At 54.2% G+C, this 27004-nt stretch overlaps 1 protein-coding gene across 5 annotated transcripts in view; it reads left to right on the top strand.

Moving 5' to 3' along the window:
* The window catches only part of MROH1 (maestro heat like repeat family member 1), a 50238-nt gene that overhangs the window by 7669 nt on the left and 15565 nt on the right, over window positions 1-27004 (top strand). For 2 of the 5 annotated variants that reach the window (XM_074316508.1, XM_074316509.1), the window contains exons 4-29: window positions 103-248; window positions 2799-2930; window positions 3299-3461; window positions 3684-3782; window positions 4197-4348; window positions 4820-4960; window positions 5151-5243; window positions 8176-8254; window positions 8469-8582; window positions 14922-14995; window positions 16087-16209; window positions 19763-19882; window positions 20080-20224; window positions 20441-20481; window positions 20748-20889; window positions 21193-21245; window positions 21738-21845; window positions 22286-22405; window positions 22666-22788; window positions 23556-23702; window positions 23780-23806; window positions 24685-24807; window positions 25028-25107; window positions 25219-25330; window positions 25440-25535; window positions 26160-26264. In XM_074316508.1, coding sequence (XP_074172609.1) covers window positions 103-248; window positions 2799-2930; window positions 3299-3461; window positions 3684-3782; window positions 4197-4348; window positions 4820-4960; window positions 5151-5243; window positions 8176-8254; window positions 8469-8582; window positions 14922-14995; window positions 16087-16209; window positions 19763-19882; window positions 20080-20224; window positions 20441-20481; window positions 20748-20889; window positions 21193-21245; window positions 21738-21845; window positions 22286-22405; window positions 22666-22788; window positions 23556-23702; window positions 23780-23806; window positions 24685-24807; window positions 25028-25107; window positions 25219-25330; window positions 25440-25535; window positions 26160-26264 — 2858 coding nt within the window. The remainder of the gene's footprint in view (window positions 1-102; window positions 249-2798; window positions 2931-3298; window positions 3462-3683; window positions 3783-4196; window positions 4349-4819; window positions 4961-5150; window positions 5244-8175; window positions 8255-8468; window positions 8583-14921; window positions 14996-16086; window positions 16210-19762; window positions 19883-20079; window positions 20225-20440; window positions 20482-20747; window positions 20890-21192; window positions 21246-21737; window positions 21846-22285; window positions 22406-22665; window positions 22789-23555; window positions 23703-23779; window positions 23807-24684; window positions 24808-25027; window positions 25108-25218; window positions 25331-25439; window positions 25536-26159; window positions 26265-27004) is intronic. The other 3 variants (XM_074316510.1, XM_074316512.1, XM_074316511.1) reach the window with 3 other exon arrangements.

Genomic DNA, 27004 nt, shown 5'->3' with positions numbered 1-27004 from the left:
GTAAGTGCGTGCGGTGGGTGGGCCTGCGAGACTCCGCGTACTCTGCGCTGGGTCCGAGTCATCAGACCCGCCTGAGCATGCGCGCGGGCTTTGTCGCTGCAGAGCTGTCCACCATTCTGCTGGACGCTGTCACTGACAAGGACCCTCTGGTGCAAGAGCAGGTGTGCAATGCCCTGTGTGCCCTCGGAGAGTCGCAGCCGCAGGAGGCGCTCAGCGCCTGTGAGGAGCACCTGCGGCAGAATGAGAAGGTGTGGCACTAGGGCTTGTCCTGCCTTTCTGGGGGCGGGGCTGTGGGTGTGTGGGCGGGACCTGTGGGTCGTGCAGGGGGCGGGAGCTGCTGGGGCGGGTGGGCCTGACCGGGCGAGAGCCTCAGGCACTGTGGGCAGCAAGCCCTATGAGGAGTCCAAGATCCCTTCAGACGGGGCGATCCCACGACAGATGACACACATTGTGGCTGTTGCCGCCGTCTGGGGGGACTGGGTGGTCAGCGCCGAAGCATCCTGCTGCTCGTGAACCGGGGCCCAGTGTCACCATCCCCTTTCACTTTCTGGCTGGAGACTGGAGGGCTCTCCCTGCCAGGGTCTGTGCTGTCGCCAAAGGAGAGGAGGCCACTTAGCATCAATTACAATAATGGGAACCCATGGACAAGCGCTCTGAGGGTGGGATGGGAGGTGGGCACATCTGCCATCCCTCAGAGAGGGGCTGCGGGAGGAGGCCAGGGCCTTCCCGTCCTCCCTCATAGACTGCTAGCCTGGCAGAGGTGTGATAGGCTCTAGGGACTCCCCCTTAACCGCGGGGCACACGTTCCAAGACCCCCAGTGCATACTGAAACCTGGATAGTATAGAACCCTGTCCTACTGTGTTTCTCCTGCGCATGCACACCTTTTCACATACAGGAAGCACTGGCGACTTCTCTTTGGCATGTCCAAACTGCCAGCATCACTGCTTTTGTGCTTTAAGTAAATAAGGGTGGCTGAACACAAGCACAGTGAGCCCACAACAGCCGATCTGATAACCGAGGCAGCTACTAAGTGACCGAGGGGCGAGAGCACCTCCAGGGAGGGGACACTGGACACAGGCATGAGTCATGTTTGGGGCAGGATGGAGATTTTGTCACGCTACTCAGAACAGGCTGCAACTTAAAGCTTATGAACTGTTTGTTTCTGGAACTTTCCACTTAATATTTTCCAACCATACTTGACTGCGGATAATGGGAACTGTGAAAAGTGAAACTGTGGGTAAGGGGGACCACTGTTCTGAACCCCGCCTGCAGAGGTATCGATCGCTGTCCTAGGCAAGAGCTCGACAGCTCTCTCCACCCGGGACCTCTGCGGCTGCTGGGTCTGTGAGTCCGTTAGCTCCTTGTTGTCTGAATAACTTGCACCATTTCTGGTTTTCATCAGTGCCTGGTGTAGGCCCATTCCTGGATGGGGAAGAAACTTGCAGTCTCAAGGGGCCATTTTTTGTTCGATTTGACATTTTGATAAGCAGAAGGGATGTCCATACAATGTGAGTTTTATTGCTCTCTCCTGTCAGCTGCCGTATCCTGGGGGAAGTAACCCAGTCCCTCTGGTGGCCGCTGAGCTGATTGTCCTGTGGTTTTGTGACATTGGTGGCGAGGGTCACCGTCTTGCCCTGGGCTTTCCTACCTGTTCTCGGAAGGAACACTAGGACAGCCTGTTGGGGCTTTGATGGGAGATGTCTGTGCGTGGACTTGGCGGGGAGGAGCGCGCCCACTCGTGTGGGCCGGGGGTACATGTGCGTGGTTCTCGCCGGCACAGAGCTTCGGCCGCATGTGCTGGGTGTCACCACGGCACGCTGAGGTCAGTGTCTGTCAGAGGAGATCGGGGCAGCCCTTGCTGTTTGAGGAAGTGGCCAAAGAATACTACAGGTGGCTGCAGAGCCCTGTCAGTTTTAGCAATTCACAGCAAAATGTATGTTTCATGCCTGTCATTTTTAAACTCATTTATGATTTTGTCCTGTTTCTAGTCTTTTCAATTTCTTTAACCAACTTAAAAAAAAGGTCTTCCTTCACGCCAGCATGTTTAGAGTAAATGTGTGTTAGGTTGGAGGTTGTATCCTGTGGGGTGCCCTTCCAGGCACGACCCTTGTGCCATTTCCCCCCGCCCCTTCCACTTCCCCACTCGCTCGTATCTCATCGTAACCACTTCACTGGGCTGCACCTGTCTTCCAATGGATGTGCGATGACAGGATGTCCACTTGTCCCACATCAGAGCTGTGTTTGAGACACATGTGATGCTTTGCAGATGTCGGCTTCTGGAGACTTCTGCTACTGTGGGCGCTGGGGCACATCTACTACTCTGCCAGCTGCACGTTCTGGGCCTGGCGGTTTTAGACACATCCAGTCTCAGTCCTATCAGCAAGTCCTGTTTACAGAGAACTGTGTCGTGACAGGACTGCTGAGCTGAAGACGGGGGCTCCTGGGATGAGGGAGGGCGGAGCAGGGAGGGGCGCTTCCCCTGACATGAGCCGCTGGCCGCACGGGGAGGGCAGGAGCTCACCGGCCTACCATCCGCTCACCATCGGTCTGCACAGATGGCTCTCGGCCCTTTGAAGTCCGTGTGCCCACACCCACTTCCTCGGGCCCTCTTTGTGCGAGGCATTAAGTGGGACCCCACAGCCACGCAGGATGCCCAGACGTGCCCCTCTCCTCCCGTGCTGGGGCAGAGGGAGCTTCTGTTTTGAGTAAGGTCTGTAGGGGACACAAGAGGCACTGGCAGGGTGCCTGGGCACTCAGCTCACCTCTTGGGCCCTGGCCCTGTGGCTTTCCTCCTCAGCTGGCACACCCGTACCGGACGATGGTCCTGAGGGCCATGGAGACGGTCGTGAGCAGTCACATCAGCGAGCTGGACAAGGCTACGGCCAGGGCTGTCATCCTCCTGGCCTTCAGCGAGATGACCAAAGCGAAGGTATGTGGGCACCGGGCGAGCCCCCTCGCTGGCCTTCCCACCGCAGCGCGTGTGGACATGGGCTTAGCCCCCATCCTGCCCACCGACCACCTTCCTGGGCGGGGAGGGCCACCCGTCATTTTAGAGGTGGAGAGCAAAGCAGAGAATTCACCTCTCAGGGTGAATGTAGGGCCCCTACCCGTGTCTGGGGGACCGTGTCCTTCCCCCGTGGTGGAGGGGCAGTGGCCTGGGGTTGGGAGGGTCTCGAGGTCTCTGACAGGTGCTCACTGTCCCCAGTGAGCCGCTTGTCCTTGGTGGTGGGTGTCTCACGCTTGCCTCTGGCCTGCTCCCCTGGATCGAAGTGTCAGCTCCCCCTTTTCTTGGCGCAGGACTTGGTCTGTGACTGGCAGCAGGCCGCCAGCGATGTCCTGGTGGCCGTGGGCACGCGCTTCGTCAGCAGCGTGATGGAGGAACTGCTGCACGGGCTCCAGCCCGGCGTCCTGCCGCATTACTTCGTGGTGCGGACCTTGGCCAATCTCTCCGTGTCTAACGGTAGGTGGCGGCTTGGCCTGGACCCTGGCGATCCTGAGCCCCCGGGCACCTGGGCACCTGTGTCTTGGCAGCCTCACCCTTACCCCGCGCTGAGCACACACAGCTCAAGGCCCTGCAGTGGTGCCGGCGGGGTGCCCCTGCCTCTCCCTGGGGCTCAGGCGTGGGAAAGGGGGGAGCAGAGGGAGGGTGGGGAGCAGGGCCTCTGACGCATCCCCTGTGCAGTGTTCGGCACGGTGCCCTTCCTGACTTCCATCCTTGGCATCATGTTGCCCATGCTGGCTGCGGCCAAACACGACACCATGAGGGGCGTGTTCTGCTACGGTAAGTCAGGGGCTCCTAGGGCGGCTTGGTCGCTGTCTGCCCACTCCTTGGCCTTCTGTCTCCAGGGCCTCTTTGCTGGGGGCATGGGTCCTTTAGGCGACAAGAAAGCAGGACAGGTAGAGGAAGGGTGACTGCAGAGCACGTCACTTCAGCCTCTGCCTGTGTCATCACTCGGCCGTCCCCTCCCTCTGTGTGTCTTCTTGTGAGAACAGTCCCGTTGCGCTAGGGCCCACCCTCCCCCACTAGGACCACATCTTAACTAATGACATCTGCAAAGAGCCTGTGTCCAAAAGGGCCACATGCTGAGGTCCTGCGAAGAAGTGCAGTCCTGGGCCGGTGCTGGGGGGTCTTGCAGACTGGGTGGCGAAGGGCAGGTGTTGAAGCCTGGGCTGCTCACCGCCTGGCTCACCGCAGCCCTGCAGCACTTCAGCGAGAGCACACTTGAATACCTGGCCAACCTGGACCAGGCCCCAGACCCCACGGTCAGGAAGGACGCCTTCGCCTCTGACATCTCCAGCGCCTACGACATCCTCTTTCACCAATGGCTGCCGAGTCGCGAGGCCAAGGTATGGCCCCACCTTGCTGCTGCCCTCTCCCACCCCCGAGCTGGCAGCCACAGGTCCCTCCCACCACCTGGGCCTCTTCTCCTGTTCTGTGGGGAGGGGTGGAGCCATCTATGTACACGTGCCCCCCTCCCTGCTATGCACTCAGGACGTGGGGTCTTGTTGTAGTGGAGGTGCCCTGTGCAAGGTCTCACTTGCAGGTCCTCACAGAGTGCCTGCAGCTTGTTTCTGAGCCCCAGTTGCCGTGGACACCCACTCCCGCCCCACCCCACTCTGCCTGAGGCCTCGGGCTGCCTGGGGGAGGGCCGAGGTGTGATGACAGCACATGCCTGGCCCCTTTAGCACCCTCGGTCATGTGATACCTGGGGTTTGCCCCCCTGTGGCCCTGGATTCTCGGTGGATGGGCTCTTGGCTGCTCTGTCCTGTATGGACGTGAGCACTGCCATCCTGGTTTGTGTCGCTGTCCCCTCTCAGCTCCGGCTCGCCGTGGTGGAGGCCCTGGGGCCCATGAGCCACCTGCTGCCCAGCGAGAAGCTGGAGGAGCAGCTCCCCAAGCTGCTGCCCGGCATCCTTGCCCTCTACAAGAAGCACGCTGAGACCTGCCACGTGTCCAAGGTCTGGTCTGAGCACTGCCGTTCAGATTCAGTGGTGGGTGGGGACCAGCCGGGTTTCACCCCAGTGCCCTGCACTTGGCCTTGCCTGTTGTCCCCTTTTCTGGTCCCTGCCCTCCCCTCTGAATTCTGGAGGCAGAAATAGGGCTGGGGCTGTGGCTTCAGGGGACACTGATGGCTCCTCTGCCCAACAGAGCCTGGGTCAGATCCTGCAGGCAGCTGTGAGCGTGGGCAGCCGCACACTGGAAGTCCAGCTCGACTCTCTCATGGCCGCTCTGCATGCTCAGGTGGGCCGGGGGCGGGAGTGGGGGGTGAGGTCAGGAAGCACGTTGGCGGTGCCCTGTGGCAGGGGCCTCCATGTGAAGCCGCCGGCTAGGGGGTGCAAGGAGCTAGATTCGGGGTGTGTGCGGCTGTCGCAGACACAGCTATGTTGTCATCTGCTCAACACTGGCACGTGCAGTGTGATGGTGGAGACTCTAGCACAGAGGTGGCAGGAGTGGGTGCGACAGGCTGGGGGCATTTGCCTGGGTGCGGGTATCCAAGGACTGAGTGGGGCAGAGCAGCGGCCACAGGGAGGCCTGGGCAGCGAGGCCCATCAGCTGTGCCGGGCCCATCCCTAAGGTCAGATGAGCGGCGTGGAGGTCACAATACTAGGTGGCAGGGGCTCCTGTGTCACATGGAAATAGATCAGGGAAGGTGTCTTCTGATCTTAATGGATGCAGAGAAAGCTTTTAATGAAGTTGAAGTTTTTTATCATTAAAACCCATTTATCATTAAAACTCTTAGCAACTAGGATTGGAGAGGAATTTCTTTAACTTGATACAGTTTATATCCCAAACGCTCAGCATACGTCATGAAGAATGGGAAACAGGTACAGTCCATTCAGGGTCAAGGGCAGGAAGAGCCACCCTCTCGCGGGTCAGTGGGATCCACGGCCAGCTCGACAAGGAGAGAAGCAGTAAGGACAGGCGGGGGCATGGGGAGGGAGACTGCCTGGCCTCACTGCCCCACGTCCCAGCCGCTCTCCTCATGCCGTCCCTGCTGCTTTTCCTCCATGGTCCTCACCCCCTGGACTGTACAGTTGGCCCTTAAATGACGTGGTCTGAACTGCGCGGGTCCTCTGATTTGCGGATTTTTGGGTAAATGCATGTTGTCTTATGATTTTCTTCACACTTTCTTTTCTCTAACTGACTTTATTTTAAGCATATGGGATATAACACACACAACATACGAAACGTGACGATCAGCTCTTTGTTATCAATAAGGCTTCTGGGAAACAGCAGTGACATTTTGGGGGAGTCAAAAGCTATTGTGTGGACTTTTGACTGCCTGGGAGTTGGCACCCCTAAGCCCGCATTGCTCAAGGGTCAGCTGTGGCCAGTAACTGACCGTTGCCTTCCCTGCTAGGATGGACTGTGCGTAGGGCGTGCTTTGGACTGTTTTAGTCACTGCTGTGGCACCCAGAATAGCACCCGTCCCTTGTAAGCACTCAGTGGCATGTGTTTTGTGGGTGATTGAGTCGTCATCCGAAGAGTCACTCATGTACCAAGTCATTACACACGTGAGAACGAATTAAGTTCTGCGAGGTCGCCAGTTACAGAGCAGCCCACACAAAGCAGCATCTCCCTACACCATAGTAGCCAACGGCAAAGTACCAAAACACCAAAACGTACCATTTACACCAGCAGCAGAAACGTACTAGGAGGTATCTGGGAGTTGGAAGGCCTAGGGTCTCCCTGGAGAAAGAGTTTACAACGCTGAAATCCGGTGAGGACAATGAGAGCTGGGGCACGATATCACTTACGTAATATAAAAGTGACAGTGTGAGAGAGCACATGTGTGCAAAACAAGATACAGGGTGATTAGGGGCTGGGGGTGCGAGGAAGGAAGGGGCCTAAAGGGAAATGGACGTATGTGAAAGCTGCGGAGATAGAAAAATTGTGATCTCCTTGTCTGTGAGATGTCCGTTCATGTCCTTTATTTATTTCTGGGTTTTAGGTTTTGCATATTGATCTGTAGCGGTTATTTAGTCTTGTATCATGTACGTGTACATACATGCTCCTACTTTGTCCTTTATTTTTTGGCTCTGTTTAGGATTTTTTTTTTGCCAAGCAAAATTATTTAATTTTTACACCGTTTTTTCTTGTAGCTCAGCTTTCGTTATCCTCAGGAAAGCCTTTCAAATTCTGCAGTTGTTGTTCAGATTCCCCCATTGCCCCTAAACTTTTGTTGTTTAATGCACCCAGAATCTATCTTAGGGAAGCAGTGAGTGAGGACACGATTTACCTTTCTTCCGGGGACTGCCCATTTGCATAAGTTGTCTATTGTTGTTTAACAACCGCTGCAGGGCCTGGCACCTCAAACATAGTGATCTCGCAGTCTCCCTGAGTCAGGAGCCCCGGGGCCGCCGGCTGGTGGCTCTGGTGGCTTTCACACCATCTGAAGGCTCAACTGGGCTGGGGCCTCTGCTTGTATGCGGCTCCTCCTATGGCTGTGGGAAGGAGGCCTCGGTCCCTTGCCATGTGGCTCCCCAGGGCTGCTTGAGTGTCATGGCGGCATGGCACTTGCTCCCCAGAGCTAGAGGTCTCAAGGAGAGCAGGCAGGAGGCTGCGGCACCTTTTATGACCAGATTAGGTCTTTACATAGGAAACAGCAAGGAGCCACCTGGGATGCTGGGGCAGAGCCCTGGGCCGGCTGCCCCTCCCCTGAGAGCTGGCCACGCCCAGGCTGGGCAGGGCCGGTGGGCCGGGGACTTGCTGAGCACATCAGTCACCTCTTCTGGCTCAGAAGATGGGCTCTCCCGAGGAGGGGCCTAGAGCCCTTGGTGCAGAGGCTGCTGGCATCCTTTGCTCTGACCCTGAGGGCTGAGCGGGGACTGGGATGCCACCTGGAGCTCCCCCCTGGAGCATGGGTGGGTGGCTTTAGTGTCACCCGCTGAGGTGCAGTGGAGCCCCGAGATGCGTCGTCTTTTTTTTTTATCAGTGCAGCTTTCCCCCACTATTTTGAAGACGACTGTAGGTGTCTTGGTCTCCAGGCTTTCTGTGTTCCAGTGGGGACTGGATTCCAGCCTGTGCCCAGGCCGGTGCCAGAGGCATGGCAGGGGTCTTAGTTCTAATAAGGGAGTTTGTTCTGGCTGGGGTAGGAGGGCCGTGCCTCTGCCGCTGCCCCTGACCTGCCCCTACCCCTGCCCTGCCATTGTCCCCTTGTCCCCTGGAGCAGATCTGTGTGCCCGTGGAGTCGGCAAGCCCCCTGGTGCTGAACAACCAGAAGGAGGTGCTCCGCTGCTTCACCGAGCTGGGTAAGCGGCCTGTGGCACAGGCCTCGGTGGGTGCCCGGACAGCGGCAGCTCTCGTGTGGTTGGGGGTGACGGGCTTCCTGGTCCAGCTCTGCCTGGGCCTGCCTGTGTGTGGGCCCTGAGCCCGAGCGTGCACCCTCCCCCGCTGGTTTGGAGGCGCAGGCAGAGGGGAGCTGGGACGGATCCCTACCACTCGTAACGTGCACTCACCCTGCAGCGACCTGCTCGCCTGACCGCCTGCTGGCCTTCCTGCTGCCCAAGCTGGACTCTGGCAGCGAGAGGACCCGTGTGGGCAGCCTGCAGGTGCTGAGGCACATCATCAACTCGGCCGGTGAGTGACGAGGTCGGGCACTGGCCATGCTGTATGTGAAAAGGACCATCTTGCTTTGAAGGCTTCTTACAAAATGCTCCCAACGTTCTGTCTTGCAAAAGTGCAAACTTTTTGAAAAGTTGCGAGTATAGAACTATCCACTCAGCCGCTGAGAGCCATCACTAGTACCCACCTTTGACACCCGCTGCAGACGCCGGACACTGCGCCTTGACCCCAGCCTGGCATTGGCCGCACGCCCCGGGGCTGATGTCCCAGAGTCGGCACACGCATCACGCGGTGTCTACCACGGCTGCCCCCTCAGTGCCGGGTCCCTTGTTGGTTAGTTGTCTCTTAGACGTGGACCTTTTGCAAGTGTTGAGGCCAGTTGTCCTGTAGAATGTTCCTCACTTTGTACGTGTAATTTCCTCTCAATTAGATGGAAGGGTCCAGGCGCGAAGCATCTTTTCATGTGTCTACTGGCCACCTGTGTGTCCTCTTTGGGGACATGTCCATTCAGGTTCTCTGCCAATTTTTAAATCAGATTGTTTGGATTCTTTTGAAGTTGAGTTGTATGAATTCTTTATATATTTTGGATATTAACTCTTTATCAGATGTATCATTGGCGGATATTTTCTCCCATTCAGTAAGTTATCTTGTCATTTTGTTGATAGTTTCCTTGCTGTGCAAAAACTTTTTAGTTGGATGCAGACCCACTTGTTTATTTTTGCTTTTGTTTCCCTTGCCCGAGGAGATATATCAGTAAATATATTACTAAGAATCATGTCTGAGAGTTTACTTCCTGTATTTTCTTCTAGGAGTTTTATGGTTTCCGGTCTAACATTTAAATCTTCATCCATTTTGTGTTTCTTCTTGTATATAGTGTAAGAAAGTCGTCTGGTTTCATTTTTTTGCATGTGTCTGTCCAGTCTTCCCAGCACCATTTATTGAATAGACTGTCTTTATCCCAATGTACATACTGGCCTCCTTTGTCATAAATTAATGATCATATAGATATGGGTTTATTTCTGGGCTCTCTATGCTGTTCCGTTGATGTATGAGTCTGTTTTTATGCAAGTACCACGATGTTTTGATGACTATGTATGGCCTTGTAGTATAGTTTGATATCAGGGAGCGTGATACCTCCAAGTTTGTTCTTTCTCAAGATTTCTCTGGCTATTTAGGGTTTTTTGTGTTTCCATATAAATTTTATTCTAATTCTGAGAATGCCATTGGTATTGTAATAGGGATTGCATTGAATCTGTAGATGGCTTTAGGTAGTATGGACATTTAACGATATTACTTCTTCCTACCCATTAACAAGGTATACCCTTCCATTTATTTGTGTCTTCTTCAATTTCTTATTTCAGTGTCTACTAGTTTTCAGAGAACAGGTCTTTTACCTCTTTGGTGACATTTATTCCTAGGTATTTTATGCTTTTTGATGCAATTGTAAATGGGATTGTTTTCTTAATTTCTTCTCTGATCGTTACTGGTGTATAGAAATGCAATAGATTTCTGTACATTGATTCTGTATCCTACAACTTTACTGAATTCATTTATTAGTTCTAATAGTTTTTTGGTGGAGTCTTGTCATCCGAAAATAATGAGTTTTTCTTCTTCCTTTGTCATTTGGATGCCTTTTATTTCTTTTTCTTGCCTCACTGCTCTGGCTAGGACTCCCAATACTATGTTGAATAACAGGGGTGAGAGTGGGCCTTCTTGTCTTGTTCCTGATCTGAGAGGAAAGGCTTTCAGCTTGTCACCACTGAGGATGAGGTTAGCTGTGGGTTTGCCATCAGTGGCCTTTCTTATGTTGAGGTGTGTTCTCTCTATTCCTACTTTGCTTAAAGTCTTATAAAAGGATGTTGAATTTTGTCAAATGCTTTTTCTGTGTCTGTTGAGATGATACCACGGTTTTTATCCTTTATTTTGTTAGTGTGATGTATCACATCGATTTATGGTATTGAACCACCCTTGCACCCCTGGGATGAATCCCACTTGGTCATGGTGTATGGTCCTTTCCTTTTAATGTCTTGTTCAATCTGGTTTGCTAATATATTGGTGAGAATTTTTGCATCTATGTTCATCAGGGATATTGGCCTATAAGTTTCCGTGTGTGTGTGTGTGTGTGTGATTATCTGGTTTTGGTATCAGGGTAATGCTGGCTTCATAAAATACGTTTGGAAGTGTTTCTTCCTCTTTGGTTTTTTGAAATAGTTTAAGAAGGATAGGTATTAATTATTTGAATGTTTGGTAGAATTCACCTGTGAAGCTATTTGGTCCTGGACTTTTATTTGTTGGGAGTTTTTTTTTTTATCATTACTTCAATTTCATTGCTAGTAATTGGTCTGTTTAGATTTTGTATTTCTTCCTGGTTCAGTCTTGGAAGTTTATACGAGGTCAGACAAGTTTGCGAACTCATCCTAGAAAAAGTGCTACATACCTCATTGCTGAATATCATTGCGGTCACCTTCGAAGTCCTCCCCTTGGGGAGCTGTGCACCAACACTAGTGCCTAGTCCACCCTTCAAAGCAATGTTGGAACTCTTTTCTGGAATGGCCATCAGAGCTGTCGTTGTATTACCCTTGCTGTCCTGAATGCCATCAAAATGTCTTCCTTTCGATATTTCCTTTATCTTCCGGTAAAGAAAAAAGTCACTGGGAGCCAGATCAGGTGAGTAGGGAGGATGTTCCAATACAGTTATTTGTTTACTGGCTAAAAACTCCCTCACGGACAGTGCTGTGTGAGCTGGTGCATTGTCATGATGCAAGAGCTATGAGCTGTTGGTGAAAAGTTCTTTTTCACGCAGCCTTTTCAGGGTTTCCAGGTAGCAAAATTGGTTAACTGTTTGTCCAGTTGATACAAATTCTTAATGAATAATCCCTCTGATATAAAAAAAGCTTAGCAACAGCGGTTCAACAAGTTCGCGAACTTAATTGTCAGACCACGTATACTTCTAGAAATTTATCTATTTCTTCTAGATTGTTGAATTTGTTGGCATATAATTGTTCCTGGTAGTCTTTAATGATTCTTTGTATTTCTGTGGTGTCGGTTTTAACTTCTTCGTTTCGTTTATGATTTTATTTATTTGGACTCTGTCTCTTTTTCCCCTTGATGAGTTTGGCCAAAGGTTTGTCTATTTTATTTATCTTTTCAAAGAACCAGCTCTTAGTTTTATGATCTTTTCTATTGTTTTTTAAATTTCTGTTTTGTGTATTTCCATTCTGATCTTTATTATTTCCTTCCTTCTACTCACTTTGGGTTTTGTTTGTTCTTTTTCTAGTTCCTTCGGGTGTAAAGTGAGATTGTTTATTTGGGATTTTTGTTTTTTTAAGTTGGCCTGTGTATCTGTGATGAATTGCTGTAGTGCTTTGTAGAAAGTCAGGTGACCATAAGTATTAGTCTGCTAGGACTGCCTTAATCAAGTACCACAGACTGGGGGGCTTATGCAGTATAAACGTATTGTGTTGCAGTTTGGAATCTGGAATCTAAGATCACATTGTCAGCGGGCAACCTTTCCTTCTGAGGCTGTGAGGAAGAATCTGTTCCATGCTCCTCGCCTGGCTCCCAGTGGTTGCTGCAGTCCTTGGTGTTCCTTGGCTTGTAGAAGCATTACCCTGATCTCTGCCTTCATCTTATCTCTGCAGGCATCTCCCTGGGTACCTGTCTGTGTCTTAAATCCCCCATTTTATAAGGATACCAGAAGTACTGGATTAAAGGCTCACCCTATTCCAGTGCGACCTCATCCTAACTTAATTAATTATATTTGCAATGACCCTAGTTCCAAGTAACATCTGAATTTGGGGGGCATAGTCAGCCCATAACATTATATATTAGCAGCTATATTCCAGGACTCAGTTCTGTCCCACCGATCGTACACCAATATCACACTCTCAATTCTTGTTGCTTTATAAAAAGTCTTTCAATCCGGTAGAGTACATCAGATTGTTCATCTCCATTAAAAAATCTTTTTATTGTAGGACAAATCAGAGGCACAAACTGCACAAATGTGTGGCCTAATGACTCATTCTAAGACAAACTCCTTTGTATCTCTAACTCTTGAGTTGGACTTGTCTCTCCAGAAGCCCCTTTCCTGCATCCTGTTCCACTCATAATCCTTCACCCACCTGATAAGTAACAGTTCCTCTGATTTTATAGTAATCACTTCACTATAGTTTTATACTATTCGCTGAGATGCCTCAGGTTAGTCCTGCCCATTAAAAAAGAGACATATACAGTTGACCCTCGAACAATCTGGTCTGAACTGCGTGGGTCCATCCATGCGGATTTGTTTCAATAAATACTGTAAGTATATTTTCTCTTCCTGAAGAGTTTTTTAAATAACATTTTCTTTTTTCTAGCTTATTGTAAGAATACAGTATATGATACAAAATATGTGGCATTTGACTATTTATGGTCTTGATAAGGCTTTCAGTCAATTAGTGGTTACGTTTTGGGGGAGTCAAAAGTTGTACGAGGATTTTTAGTTACGCAGGGAGTCGGCACCCATAACACCCACATTGTTCAGGAGTCAGCTGTACTTAACTATCTCCTTTTGGAGGCTCAGCCCGTGGTGGTTTTGTTTGTTTGTTTTTAATTGTTGCAAAATACAAATAACAAATTTTACCATCCTAACTATTTATAGGTGTGCAGCTCAGTAGCATTAAGTACATTCACACTGTTGTGCAATCATCACACCGTCCGTCTCCAGAACTCTCTTCACCTTGCTAAACTCTGTCGCCATGAAACAACCCCCCATGTTTAAGTCTCTTCTAAGTTACAGGTCCCCCCGTCCACCCTTTTCTTTCCCTTGTGCCTTCTCTGAGGAAGCACCTGGGCCACTCGGCCTGCAGACCCCACAGCTGAGGTGTGCTGGCCGCGTTGTCAGGGGCACACCAACATGTATGTTTTCTGTCTGAACTTGCAAGCTGGATTCGGAGGCAGGGTCAGGCTCCAGGTCAATCCTTTGGCCGGACTGGGAGGCATGTGATTCTGAAATTCTCTGTCCTGTGACTTTGGCAGCACTAGGGGCAGGTTGTTGATGCTCTGATTCGGTAATTTCTTCTTCATCGATTCGTTGGAATACTTGATAAGAGGTACTTCTCTTATCTACCATTGGGTTACCCAGAGCTGTGGCTCACATAGAGAAGGGGGGAGGGGGGTCCATCCTTGATTATTTTCTTTTATTTATCAGTTTCCAGGATAATATATTGGTGACCTATCATCTTCCAAAGGTGACTGTTTCTCTTTAAAACAAATATATGGGCTCTTGGATTTAAACAGATTTCATGGATTTCAATTTATTGCAATTCTTATCATTACTGAAGCTCAAATTGCATCATCTGTGGTAGTGGGAGCTTCTTCAAGTCCTGGGTCCTTTGACAGCCAATGTTCTAGGCTCATCTTGTGTAGATACAATCTCGTAGAGGCCCAAACCTGGAATCAGCATTTATCCAAAAAGCCCAAATTTGCTTTAGTGAGAAATTATCTTTTAAGACAGTGGTTTGGTGCTAGGGCTTGTTACATGTAGGTGTGCCATTTGTGGGCCTTCATTAGCAGACAGGGAGGTAGATAAAATCCCTTAGGAGTTCACACTGACACTTCTGAGTCATCACACTGTAGAGCTTTTACTTCTTCTCTTTTCTCTGTTCCTCTACTCTGGGAATCTGGCTCTCGGGGTTGATAGATTTAGAACATCCTATGCTTCCTCGCTTTGTCTCCTGAATACACGCGAGCCTAACCCTGGAGCAACGCTGGTGCTCCTACCACCTGTAAGATGATAAAAACATGAAGCCTAGTTTGCAGGTGCGTTCCTCATCCTCCCGTCATCGTAGCAGCTGTGTGTGGTGGCTGCATGAGCTAGGTGGCCGCGCCTGTGTCCCTCCACTGGTCCTAGTTCCCCAGGTAACTGCAGGCATGATGCTGCCCTCCAACCTGAGTGCGTGTCTCTGCTCTTTCTGGTTGTTGAAGTTCATTCTCTAGTAGGTTCCATAGGAAGGGTTCATGGGAACTTAGTCCTGATTTCTGCTTTTTGATAATAGTTTCTTTGTGCCTTTGTACTTAGTGGTCAGTTTTGCTGGTTATAAAATTCTTGGTTCACATTTCATTGACTATCCTGCAGCCCTACGCTACCAACCATCTAGCTTTTTAATGAGGTGAAATGTCATTTGGGGTAAAAAGTCATTTGTCCCTTGGAGAGAAGCGGTTGGGCTTTTGCTTAGACGCTCTCCTCCTTCTCCATTTGTAGGGCCACGTTGAGGCCAGACCCCTGGTGATGGGGCCTTGGGCCTCATGGTGGTAGACAGGCTGGCTGACCTTAGTCTCAGTGGGGACACTGAGCCGTCTTTTTGTTTTTTGCAGCTGCTCAGATGGAAGTTAAGAAGCCCTTTATCCTCTCCTCCATGAAGCCTCCTCTTCTGGACACTAATAGCAAGGTAAAGCGTGGGGCTAGCCAAGCTCTGCCGTGAGCAGCTGTAGGGAATGTGGCCAGGCTTGGATCTGAAGCCACCACTGCCCAGGCAGCCCCTCAGCCAGACCTGAGCATCAGTGGGCGCATGGGGCCGGTGCTGTTGGGTGGTATGTCTGGGACTCCCCACATTTCACTCCTGATACAGTTCCCCCGTTGTGAAGTTAGGCACTGGTTCCCAAGACCACTCTCAGGTTCGAAAATCCTCTCGAAGGACTCCAGAACTCACGAAAGCTGTCACACACAGTTATGGCTCATAACACCCACAGACACAGTACAACCTCTGCCAGGGAAAGATGCTCTCCCATTTGTCCTCTCCCCGTGGAGTTGTGGGCAGCGATGTGGCAGCACGCAGGGAGGCTGCCAGCCAGGGAAGCCCCCAGCCTGTGTCCAGGGTCTTTGTCAGGGCCCCCGTCACACAGGCCTGTATGGCTGACCTCTGTCTCCAGACCCTCGGGTAGCTGAGCTGGTATTGTGTGGTCCTGGATGAGGCGCCAGCTCTGGGAAGAGGGTGCTGTTTTCAGCCACCATGACCTGGCCATGCCACCAGATGGAATCACGGAGTGGGGCTGGACAGAGGGCTAGAATTCCCAGGGATGTTTGGGCAACAACTGCAAATTGTGGGGCCTCTCAAGGGTGAGGCAGAGCAGGGCTGGTAGCACATAGAAGCACAAGCCTGTGCCAGGAGGGATGGCAGGTGTGGGGACAGGAGAGCAGGCCCCCCAGACGTGAGCACATCCTCAGGCTGGCGAGAAGGCCACCTATGTAGTTTAGGGCCTGTGAGGAAGGTGGGGGTGCAGGCACAGGTAGAGATGCAGATACTGGTGAAGGTACAGGTGGGTACAGATGAGGGTACAGGTGGGTATGTGTGTGGGTACAGGTGAGGGTACAGGTATGTACAGGTGAGGGTACAGGTGTGTGTACAGATGAGGGTACAGGTAGGTACAGGTATAGTTACAGGCACAGGTACAGGCAGAGAAAAGGGCGAGGTTCAAGTCTCCACACGGACTGTCTGGGAGCTCTCCCTCTGAGCACCTTCCTCATCTTGGCTCTGTGCAGGTGAAGCGGGCAGTGGTGCAGGTGATCAGCGCCATGGCACACCACGGCTACCTGGAGCAGCCTGGAGGCGAGGCGATGATCCAGTACCTCGTGCAGCAGTGCGCGCTGCCCCCCGAGACAGAGGTAAGGGGCCGTCTGACCCACCTGCCCTGTCCGGGACCTGTCTGCTCTGTTGGGGAGAGTGGTCACCAGAAGCAGCCGGGCCCCCTGGAGCTCAGGTGGGTGGGCACATGCGTGGCCTCGGGCTGTGTACCCAGCAGCTTCTTCCAGTGTCTAGCCAGGGCTCGGCCCCTCGGTGGTTCAGGTCCTCAGTCCCCACAACTCAGAAAGGAGACGCAGACAGGCATTTGGCTCTGAGGCTTTTCTGTTAAGAAAGTTACTAAGGAAATCCAGGTCGTTGCTGAGGAAGAGCAAGGCAGGCGCGGCGTGATCAGCTGTCTTAGCTGTTAGGGCCCTGCGTGTGGGGACTGGAAGTGCTCTTTCTACATTAGAGAACTAACAGGCTCCCACGGTGGGAACGGCACTTTTAATTCCTTTTGTTAAAGAAGATTCTCTTGTGAAGTCTCTGAGTCCTCGTCCACATTCTGAGTAGGAGGAAATCTAAGAGTTCGAAATGATTCTGAAAGCAGCAGCTGCTTGGAGGTGGAAGCCCGGATGGACATGTGGGTGTGCGCTGTCAGTCTTTCTACTTTTGCGTGTGTTTCAAATGTCTGCGATGAAATGTTTAAAAACAAAACTGACTTGTGGGCGAGACAAGGTGGCCTTTGGCGGTTGGCCTGACTCTGCAGAGGGAGGTGAGCAGCGGTGGCAGGGGCACGGGGCTCTGGCCACGGGTGGAGCAGGGCCATCATGTTGGGCTGGGCCAGGTGAGTGAGCCCAGCCCAATGGATTCTGGAACCGAGAGGTACAAGGGCAGTGGAAGAGAGAAAAGGGGGTCCCAAAAGCCTTGCTGGTTCTTAGATTCCCCTAGAATGTCTTTGGAGAAACGTAAGTTACAGAGTAGAATTATTTATTGCTCATTAATATGCTGTTTTGTCTGTACTTTCCCCCAACTTTCTTTTAAAGTCAGGGTTGTTGCGTGTAATTTGCATAGAGTAAAACGCACCCGTGTGAGTGTTCCGTTAAGCTCATAGCCCCACGCCTCCGCCCACCGCATCACGTCAGGTTACATAGCGTTCCAGCGCCCCGACCTCCCTCTGTCTCCTGTGGCCTGCCCCCCTCCACCCCAGGCTCTGGCTGCTGTCAGGTTTTCTGTCCCCGAGGGTCACCTTTTCCGGAATGTCATCTAAGTGCTGCTCAGAGCCCTCCGAGACTGACTTCTTTCTCGTGTGTCATGCGTTTGAGGTCATCTGCGTTGTCACATAGACCAGTCATTTGCTCATTTTTATTGTGAGTAGTATTCTGTCATATGCCTGTCCACTCACCAGTAAAAGGACATTTAAATTGTTTCCAGTTAGGACTGGAGTCACATGACCAGTTGGGTACAGGTTTCTGCGAGAGCATGCGTTGGACACCCTGGGGAAATACCCGGGTGAGACACTGCCGGGACTAATGGTTAACTTCATGAGAAGCTGCCAAACTGTCCTCCAAAGTGGCTGCACCGTGTTTGACACCCACGGGCATGTGTGGAGGCTCCTGTGGCTCCATGTCCTTGTCAGCACTCAGGGCTTTTGGTCAGTGTTGTTTGTTTGTTTCTTAAGCCTTTCTAAGGATTGGTATCTCACTGGGTTTAATTTGCATTTCACTGAGCACTGGTGATGTTGACCTTCTCCTCACTTGCTTACTTGCCGTCCCCTTTGAGCACCTCTTGTAATTGCAGAAGTCAAATATGACTTGTATTCATATTGGTATATATTGGTATATATTGAGTATTACAATTTTAATAGTTTTTTTTTTAAAAGATTTTATTGGGGAGGGGAACAGGACTTTATTGGAGAACAGTGTGTACTTCCAGGACATTTTTCCAAGTTAAGTTGTTGTCCTTTCAATCTTAGTTGTGGAGGGCGCAGCTCAGCTCCAGGTCCAATTGCCATTGTTAGTTGCAGGGGGCGCAGCCCACCATCCCTTGCAGGAGTCGAGGAATTGAACTGGCAACCTTGTTGTGGTTGAGAGTACATGCTCCAACCAACTGAGCCATCCTGGAGCTCAGCGGCAGCTCAGCTCAAGGTGCCGTGTTCAATCTTAGTTGCAGGGGGCGCTGCCCACCATCCCTTGCGGGACTCGAGGAGTTGAAATGGCAACCTTGTGGTTGAGAGCCCACTGGCCCATGTGGGAATCAAACCGGCAGCCTTCGGAGTTAGGAGCACGGAGCTCCAACCGCCTGAGCCACCGGGCCGGCCCTACAGTTTTTCCCTTTCTTAAAATGTGTATGCGTTTTTTTGGCACCCTCACTGTGTGTGTTTGTGTGTGTGTGTGTATGTGTATGTGTGTATATATATATATATATATATATATATATATATATATATATATGTATATATGTATATGTATATATATATATGTATATGTATATATGTATATGTATATATATATATATATCAGTGTGGACTCATGGGTTGCTATTTTATATTTTATGCAGTGGTCTTTATCCATGTCTGTCATTAGTTTTGGTGGTTACTTTGTGCAGAATGTGGCCTGTGTCCTGGGGGCCTGGCCCCATCATTCTCCCAGCCTCTCCTCACCTTCTGGTGCAGGTGATGTCCCAAGTCACCTTGAACTGTCCTTGCCTCCAGCTCTGGGGACCCTTTCAGATGAGCCCTTGTTATCTTTTATCTCTGAAGAATTTGTCTCCTTTATTGCTCTGAATCTTCTGGCTCTCTGTTCTTACTTCTAATTCCAGTATTCTATTATCTGCTCATTAGCACTTCTCTTTTTCTTCCTTTGAAGTTGTCAGTCTGTTCTTCCAAGTCAGTAATTTCTTCCTCAGCATAACCATTTCACTATTAATTTCCTCAGTCAAATTCTACATTTCAGCTCTTATAATTTTTCACATTTTTTCCTTGTTCTTGGTTCACATATTTTCGCACCTACAGTATGTTGTTTAGGTTAAGTTTATGTTCTCAGCCCGTGTGTCCTGGTCTTTCTGTTTGTGATGGACTTTGTATGTGGTCTCAGTGGTCACTGTCAGCTAGTTTGCATTTTCAACGTGGGTTCTTTATTAACCCAGCGTTTCTTCAGGATGTTTAACATTTCCTGGGTGGACAGCTTTCCATGGCTGTTGTGGATTTGTAATTTTTTTGCATTATCTGCATTGAATCTGGTCAGGCTTGTTTCTGCTTTTAAGTTTGTCGAGATACTCTTTTTGGCCCAATGGATGGTCAGGCTTTCAAAGTTGTTCATGCGTATTTGGTATATTTTCAGAGCATGCTTTTAAAAATTGTTATTCAGGCCCAAGTATCGCAATTTTTTCTCCTTGGCCTTTGCTTTCTAAGTGAGAGGTGCTCACAGGCTGCACTCATTGCCGGTTCCGTTTTCTGTTTCGCTCAGTGCTGGCTTTCGGTATTTGAAAGCATGAGTGGAAGGCCCCACAAGCGTTTAGGAAACCGGTCATTCCCTTGCTGGCGAGCTTCCCAGGGAGCCCAGCTGACTGGTCTGCCCAGCCTCCATGCAGGCTGTGTCCTCACGGCCCAGAACCCACGACCCACCACAGTGCCCTGCCTTCGCCTCCCCACCCCAGCCTCAGAAGCCTGGCCCCGAGGGCGAGGAGCTCCCCGCGGACAGCGTTCGCGCCGTCAGCGTCAGGACCCTCTACCTGGTCAGCACCACGGTGGACAGGATGAGCGATGTGAGTGTGCAGGTGCTGCTCCCGCCCTGTGACTGACCACTCCCCTCCTGGCCCCTCTGCCCAGCGCTTACTGAACTGTGCGCCCGGGGCGTTCCTGGGCCACCCTGCGCGCCAAACCGCCCAGAGCGCTGCAGTGCCTGCGGGGTAGGTCCTGGGAGGCTGTCACCCCTGCAGACACACTCCTGAGATGTACCACGGCGCTGCCCCAGGTCCTCTGGCCGCACCTGCTGCAGTTCCTCATTCCCGTGCGCTACACCGGGGCGCTGACCCCGCTGTGCAGGAGCCTTGTGCACCTGGCCCGGAAGAGGCAGGAGGCAGGGCCCGGCGCCCTCCTCATAAAGTACGACGGCCACGGTGCGCAGAGCCTGCGGGCCAGTCCCAGGACCCACCCTGACCCTGATTCCGCCCCCAACCCGGGACCCTACCCACCACCCCGCCCCCAACCCCGGTCCCCGCCCTGTCCCCTCCCCCCAGGCCCTGCCCCTTACCTAGCCCCGCCCCTCCCGCTCTAGTCACACCCCTGACTCCACCCACGGCGGGCATTCCCTGAGCCAGTCGTGTCCTTTGCAGTGACCCTGCCATCTCCCTACGCCATAGCCACGAGGCTTCTGGTAAGCGGCGCAGCGCAGCTCTGCTTTCACCTTTCTGACAGCCGGCACCCTGCGAGGGCCATCAGGAGAGGAGCGGGCTCTCCCCTCTGTCCCTCGGTCTCCATCCTCGCGCTTTCCCGGAGGAGAGGACAGTGCCTCGCAGTTGGGGCTGGTCAGGCTCTCCTGTTGGGATTTTGGGGATCTGCCCCTCCAGGCGGCTCGTTGCCTCCACCCCAGCACCTCGTGGCCCAGGCATGGCCGCGAGCTCCCACCTCCACCTCCTGCAGGCCGTGTCTTCCAACCCCTACCTGGGAGACGGCCGCGGGGCGGCCTCACTGGGGCTCCTGAACGTACTGCACCGGGACATCCACCCCTTGCTGGGTCAGCGGTGGGCGACAACCATCCCCTTGCTGCTGGAGTACTTGGACGGTGAGGCCCCAGGAGGTGGGCGGGCCCTTCACCCAGTCAGGGGAAATGCGGGCCTGTGGCGACCAAGGTTTTGTAACTTTGAAGAAATATCCCTTCCGTGGTTCAGGAAAGGGTCTGGAGAGCAGGCCAAAGGATGCTTCCTGCTGGGTGGCACCTGGGATGTGGGCCCAGCTCTGGGCTTCCTTTGTGTCAGGAAGGTGGGGCGGGGCCTGGGCCAGGTGGGGGTGCTGGAGTGGGCCTCGGCAGGGTACTCTGAGCACTCCCCTCCTGCCAGGCTGACAGGTGACTGACTGGTTATTTCAGAACACACTGAGGAAACCCTGTCACAGAAGGAATGGGAAGAAAAGCTACTGGTGGTGAGAGAAGGGAGAAGAGACCGAGGGTGTGGCTTGTTTTGGGCTTGGAGACCTTTTCTGGCCTCGGTGGGGAGAGCTTAGGGCGCTGTACCTTCCTCGGGTTATGATGCCTACCTTGACCTAGTGGTGTGGCTGGGGAGGGACAGAGGGACAGGCAGGTGACTCTGGGGTGAGGACTGTCTGCTGCCCTCACAGATTGCCCACCCTGCTGTGACAGGGCCAAATTACAGGGGCTTTGAGCTGTTCTGGCTACAGCAGGCTTCTGTCCCGTCCATTGGTTGGCCCAGAGCTGTCTGTGCCTCTAGCCCACTGCATGTCTGACCACCCAGGTTTTTCTCTGCCTGGACTCGAAGGTCATCCACAGACCATTCAGAGCCATGGCACAGGACCCCTTGAGGTCACTGTGACACCCCTGGGCCTCAGGCCCCTCCCCACCCAGCCCTGTGGGGGGCTGAGCTCCGGGCCTCTCACTGGTGCTGCTCCTGCCCGCAGTTCCTTCGGGACACTCTGGCTGTTGTGTCTGACAACACGTGGGTTTGCCAGCTGAGCCTGGAGATATGCAAACAGCTACCCTGCTACAACGGGACACCCCAGGAGAAGGTGACAGGGAGGGGACACCTAGGAGGTGACAGGGAGGGGAACGCCTAGGTGACAGGGTGGGGGACGCCCCAGGAGAAGGTGACAGGGAGGGGGATGCCTAGGAGGTGACAGGGAGGGGGATAGCCTGTCCAGGTTTTCTGGGCATGGTCCTTAGGTCCAAGTTCCTGTGCCTTGATTCTCTGTCACTTGCTGCCTGAGCCTGTCTTGCCCTTGTGGCTCTGCTAGAACCTGTGAGCCACCTCATAGTGGCTGGTGGCTGGGGGACGCAGGAGCCAGGGTCCCCACCTCCTTCCTGCTCCTCAGATACTGCCCAGAACTTGCTGGCTCCATGCAGTAGCCAGTGTTATGGGCTCCTGACAGACCCTCCCTTGTTGGGCTGGCAGTGCTGGGCCTCCCTGCACTCGGTGCCAGCACCGCCATGCTCCCTGGCTTTGCCGCAGAACTTCCTGTATAAATGCGTGGGGACCGCCCTGGGTGCCGCTTCCAGTAAGGACGTGGTGAGGAAGCACCTGCAGGAGCTGCTGGAGTCGGCCCGATACCAGGATGAGGCTGAGTGTGAGGTGCTGGCACCTTTTCTGGGCAGCACTGGGCCTGCAGGCTGCTGACAGTGCTCAGCCGTCCCTCGGCCAGAGCGTGCGCGTGCGCCTGCATGTGCCCTGCATCGTGTGGGGTGTGCACGTGTGGATGGATGTGCTGTGGCCGTGTGGGGTGTATGTGCCATGTGGATGCGTGTGCTGTGGACTGGGGCGGTATGCGCGTGTGCATGGTGTGTACCCACCATGCTCCACCCAGGTGTGAGTGCCCCCATGTGCCTCTCCAGGGCCTCGCCTGTTGCTTCGGCATCTGTGCCGTGTCCCACCTGGATGACACCTTGGCGCAGCTGGAGAACTTTGTGAGGTCGGATGTGTTCAGGAAATCCATTGGCATTTTCAACATTTTTAAGGTACAGAAGTCAGGCTGACGGCTGGGGAGAAGGTCGGGGTGGGACTGGCCTGTGGTTTTGTCTCAACTGTGGCTCCTTGCGTTTTGCGGGCCTGGGCGTGGGGGGTCCTGGAGCTTCCTGGGCTCGCAGGCCGGGGCTGGGAGATGCATCCAGACTTAGCTCCTCGAGGACGGGGCTGCGTGTGTGGCCTCCTTCCCAGCTGGTGCCAAGGGGCAGGCAGCCCTCTGCCAGTGGGGGGCGATGAGGCGCACTGCGGCAAGGATGGCTGCTGCTTCCTCTCCCGTCCCAACAGCTGTCTGCTCGTCCTCTGCCACCTGGTGGCTGCCGGAAGCTGCTATCTTGCCATAGGCCGATTCAGGAGGTGTAGACCACCACCGTGGGCCGCCACCCCAGCCCTTGGCCCTCCGTTTTCTGTCCCAGTTACAGAACCTCAGGGCTGGACTGGGTGTGTAGGGCCGGCGCCCACTTCCCAGGCGCATAGGTGTGAACAGGCTCCCAGGACGGAGGGGCCCTGACTCTCGGCTCCCCAGCTCTTCCCCTGTATGCCCCTCCCACCTCGGTTCCCAAAGGGCCTTAGTCTGGCCTTCTCTGCTGTCCCCAACTGAGGGGCTCTCCCTGGCATTGGGTAGCACCGTCCACCTGGTGAAGCCTGTGACGTTGCTGAGTGGCTCTGCCCTTCACCAGAGGGACTGGGGGAGTCAGTGCGAAGCCTCCTGTTGGGGATGGTTACCTGTGTAAGTGACGTCCTACTCGTCCTCTGGCCTCAGGACCGCAGTGAAAACGAGGTGGAGAAAGTGAAGGGCACGCTGATCCTGTGTTACGGGCACGTGGCGGCCCGTGCACCCCGCGAGCTGGTGCTGGCCAGGGCGGAATCTGATATCCTGCGGAACATCTTCCAGTGCTTCAGCACCAAGGTGGGCGCCTGGGCAGCGCTGGGCGGGCGCTGGGCCAGCACCACACATCGTAACACATCTTACTTTTTGTTGTTCAGGTTCTGGGAATAAAGGTAGAGACCAAGGTACAGTGTGTAGGAGCTAAGCGTGGACTATGCCTTTCTCTCTTCTCTGGGCTGGGCTGGGAGCTTCAGGACCAGGAGTGGGGGAGGGCACTTACGGGCTCCTGGGGCTGACCTCTCAGAGAGCGCCTGCGTCATGGCTGAGCTCCGAAACCAGGGACAGTGGCCTCAGGCCGCACTAACACGTTTTTCTTCTGCAATCGCTCTCACTAACCTGGAAACCCTTTTCTGGGCCGTCGGGCCCTCCTCTTGAAGAACAGACTCTCTGGTCTCCTGGGGTTGGCTGGGGGTGCGGCTATTCCGCGAGGTGTCCCTTTTCCCCAGGCCATTAGAGTGGGGGAGGGGCACCATCGTTTACCCAGGACAGCTGCTCTCGTCCCCTTCCCTAGCCCCCCTTCCCTAGCCCCGCCGAGGCCAAGTTGGTGGGACAGGCAGGGGCAGGCCCATTCTGCCTGGGCTCCTCTTGGGTGTGCTTCCTGCCCTTCCCACTTTGGGGGACCCTCCCAGCCACACTGTGGGATGCAGGGGACGCAGGTAGACAGAACACGCCGTCTGCCTGCAGTCCTCTGCCCAAGGCCATGACCCAGGGAACCCCAGGCCTGGGCCCAGCAGGGAGTTGAGAGCCTCAGGGCACTGTCTCGTCCTGGCATTGGTCCCTGTGGCTTTGCCTGGAGATGGAGGATGGGCTGGAGCCCTTAAGAACAGAAGGGAGTGTGTTTCTGGCTGAGGAGAGAAGAGAGAACATGGTCTGGCCTCTGATGCCTTGGGCAGCCACCAATTCCGGGCTCAGCCCTGTGGGCCAAGAGGCAGTGGCTGCCACCCCAGGGCAGAACCACGCAAGGGTGGCACTGGTGGCCTCCTGTAGCCCGCTGTCCCTCCAGGACCCAGCCCTGAAGCTGTGCCTCGTCCAGAGCGTGTGCATGGTCTGCCAGGCCATCTGCAGCAGCGCGCAGGCCAGCTCCTTCCACTTCTCGCGGAAAGCGGAGCTGGTGGCTCAGATGATGGTGAGTACTGTGGGGCCTGGGGGGTCCTTGGGCGGCTGGAGGGCGCGGACGCACACAGGGAGGTGGGCCTGAGGAGGACCCGGGAGGCGGCATGCCCGAGGATCCCCAGGCCCACTTGGGTCGAGGCACAGAGTGGGCCCAAAGCCATGGCCTGATGGGAGGCTGGTGGGGAGAAGCTGGAGTTCCGCCAAGGGCTGAGTCACGTGGCTGCCTCCCTCAGGAGTTCATCAAGGCCGAGCCCCCCGACTCGCTGAGATCACCCATTCGCAAGAAGGCCATGCTCGCCTGCACTTTCCTGGTGTATCCTTTCCTCCCGGCTGGGGCGCGGCTGCGTGTGGGGTGGCTGTGCGCGCAGTGCTTCCGGTGAGCGGCGGTGCAGGCTGGGGGGCTGGCCCTTAACTTGCGGCTCAGCTCCCTGGAGCCTGCGCTGGACGAGCAAGAGCAGACGGACATGATCCACAGCTGTCTGCACAGCGTCATGGCGGTGCTGCCCGAGCCCGAGGGAGAGGATGGCACCCAGGAGGTATCACTGCGGGTCCCTCGCCGCCGGCCACATCCGTGGGGGGGCGCAAAGGAAAGGCTGCTGTGGGCCGTGGGCTCACCAGTGGGGCCGGCACCTCATCTCCTTCCAGTCCCTATACCCGGACACCATGCACGCCCTTGAGGACTTGCTGACGAGCCTCCTGCGGCGGAACATGACCCCCCAGGGCCTGCAGACCATGGTGGAGGTATCAGCGGGTGTGCACACCAGGGTCCGACGCGGTAGCCACCCTTCCTGGGTTTCTCCAGGCCCTCCTTGCCGCAGGCGACCACACAGGGGCAGTTTGGTGCTGTCTGAAAGTATTGGGGGGGTCTGTGAGCAGGTAGACAGCGCCCCCTCACCCCCTGCCTGGGCAAGTGTGCAGATGGGATGGGGTGGGCCCTGACCCAGGTGGGGAGTTGGGACCTGTCCTTGTGTTTCCTCCATTGAATGGCGCTGGGAGGGAGAGGCCCAGCATGGGCCCCTGGTGTGAGCTGACCGTCTGGGGCCATCCAGACAGGATGGACAGGCAGTGGCTGTGCCGGTTCCTTCCTGCCCTTTTCAGCACTGCAGGGGGCTGGGCTGGGGCGGCTGACTTCTAGGAACACCCCACTCCTTCAGGCCAGGCTCTGGTTCCACCTGGAGTGGCCGTGTCGGAGCCCAGCCAGCAGCACGGGTGGGGCAGAGCTGAGTGCAGGGTGGCCTGCTGGCCCCCAAAGCCGGGAAGGAGGGTCTGGCAAGGACGTTGACCTGCTGGTGGTGCTCGCGCTCCTGCTTCCTGGGCTGTCGCCCAAGCTGGCACCTGTGTGAAGGCCCCCTCTTCCCTCCCCAGCACCTGAGGCCATGGATCAAGTCTCCGCGGGGCCATGAGCGCGTGCGGGCGATGGGCGTGAGCGCCTGCCTCCTGCAGTCCTTCCTGGAGCACCTGCACGTCAGCGTGAGTCCTGTTGTCGTCGTCCTCCCCACCCCCGCCCCCGTTCTCTTCCTGGGTGCTTGGTTGGGCACTGCTGTGTGTCGTCCTCGCGGCTGGAGCGTGCGCCAGGCTTTCTGGCTGCCCTCCGGCTGCCACCGTGCTCATTCCCATCTCCCTCGTCCTCTTTCTGGAGACATGGACGAGGACATGGCAGGGCCAGGAATTGTCCTCAGGGCAGGCCACTTGGAGTCCAGTCTGACGGACACTGTGTCCTCGGGAGCCCATGCGTCAGCTGGAACTATGTGTGTTGTGTCCCCCAAGTGAGGGAAAGGGTGATGGGGAACCAGGTACAGAAGGAGAAAATGAGGGCACTCGAGGCAGAAGCAACAGTTTGGGCACAGATGTGGGGGATGGGGGGTGGAGAACGACACTTGCCGGTGGGGGAAGGTTGTGGAGAAGGCAGATACCGGGGGTAGTTGCAGTGGGTGGGCAGGGCTGGCCTGAGCCACGGGCAGTTGTGCATTTTAATATTTGGTGAGACTTCGGAGCTCACTGCTATGCTTTTTCAGAATTGCCGTGCTTGTGACAGGCCACTCACCCAGGTGACTTTAGGGTAAATCTGATACAGTCCTAAAACATTCCTGTTGTGATTATGACACTGAGCAACAGCGTCTGTAACGATGGGTCTGTAACAACGGGTGGGTCTCTCCATCTGCCCCCAGGCTTCCCAGGTGGTGGAGTTGCCACCACCATCAGGGTAACTT

Source organism: Rhinolophus sinicus, linkage group LG12, assembly GCF_036562045.2.
Source record: "Rhinolophus sinicus isolate RSC01 linkage group LG12, ASM3656204v1, whole genome shotgun sequence".
Taxonomy (NCBI): domain Eukaryota; kingdom Metazoa; phylum Chordata; class Mammalia; order Chiroptera; family Rhinolophidae; genus Rhinolophus; species Rhinolophus sinicus.
This window is presented reverse-complemented; position numbering and strand designations above follow the sequence as displayed.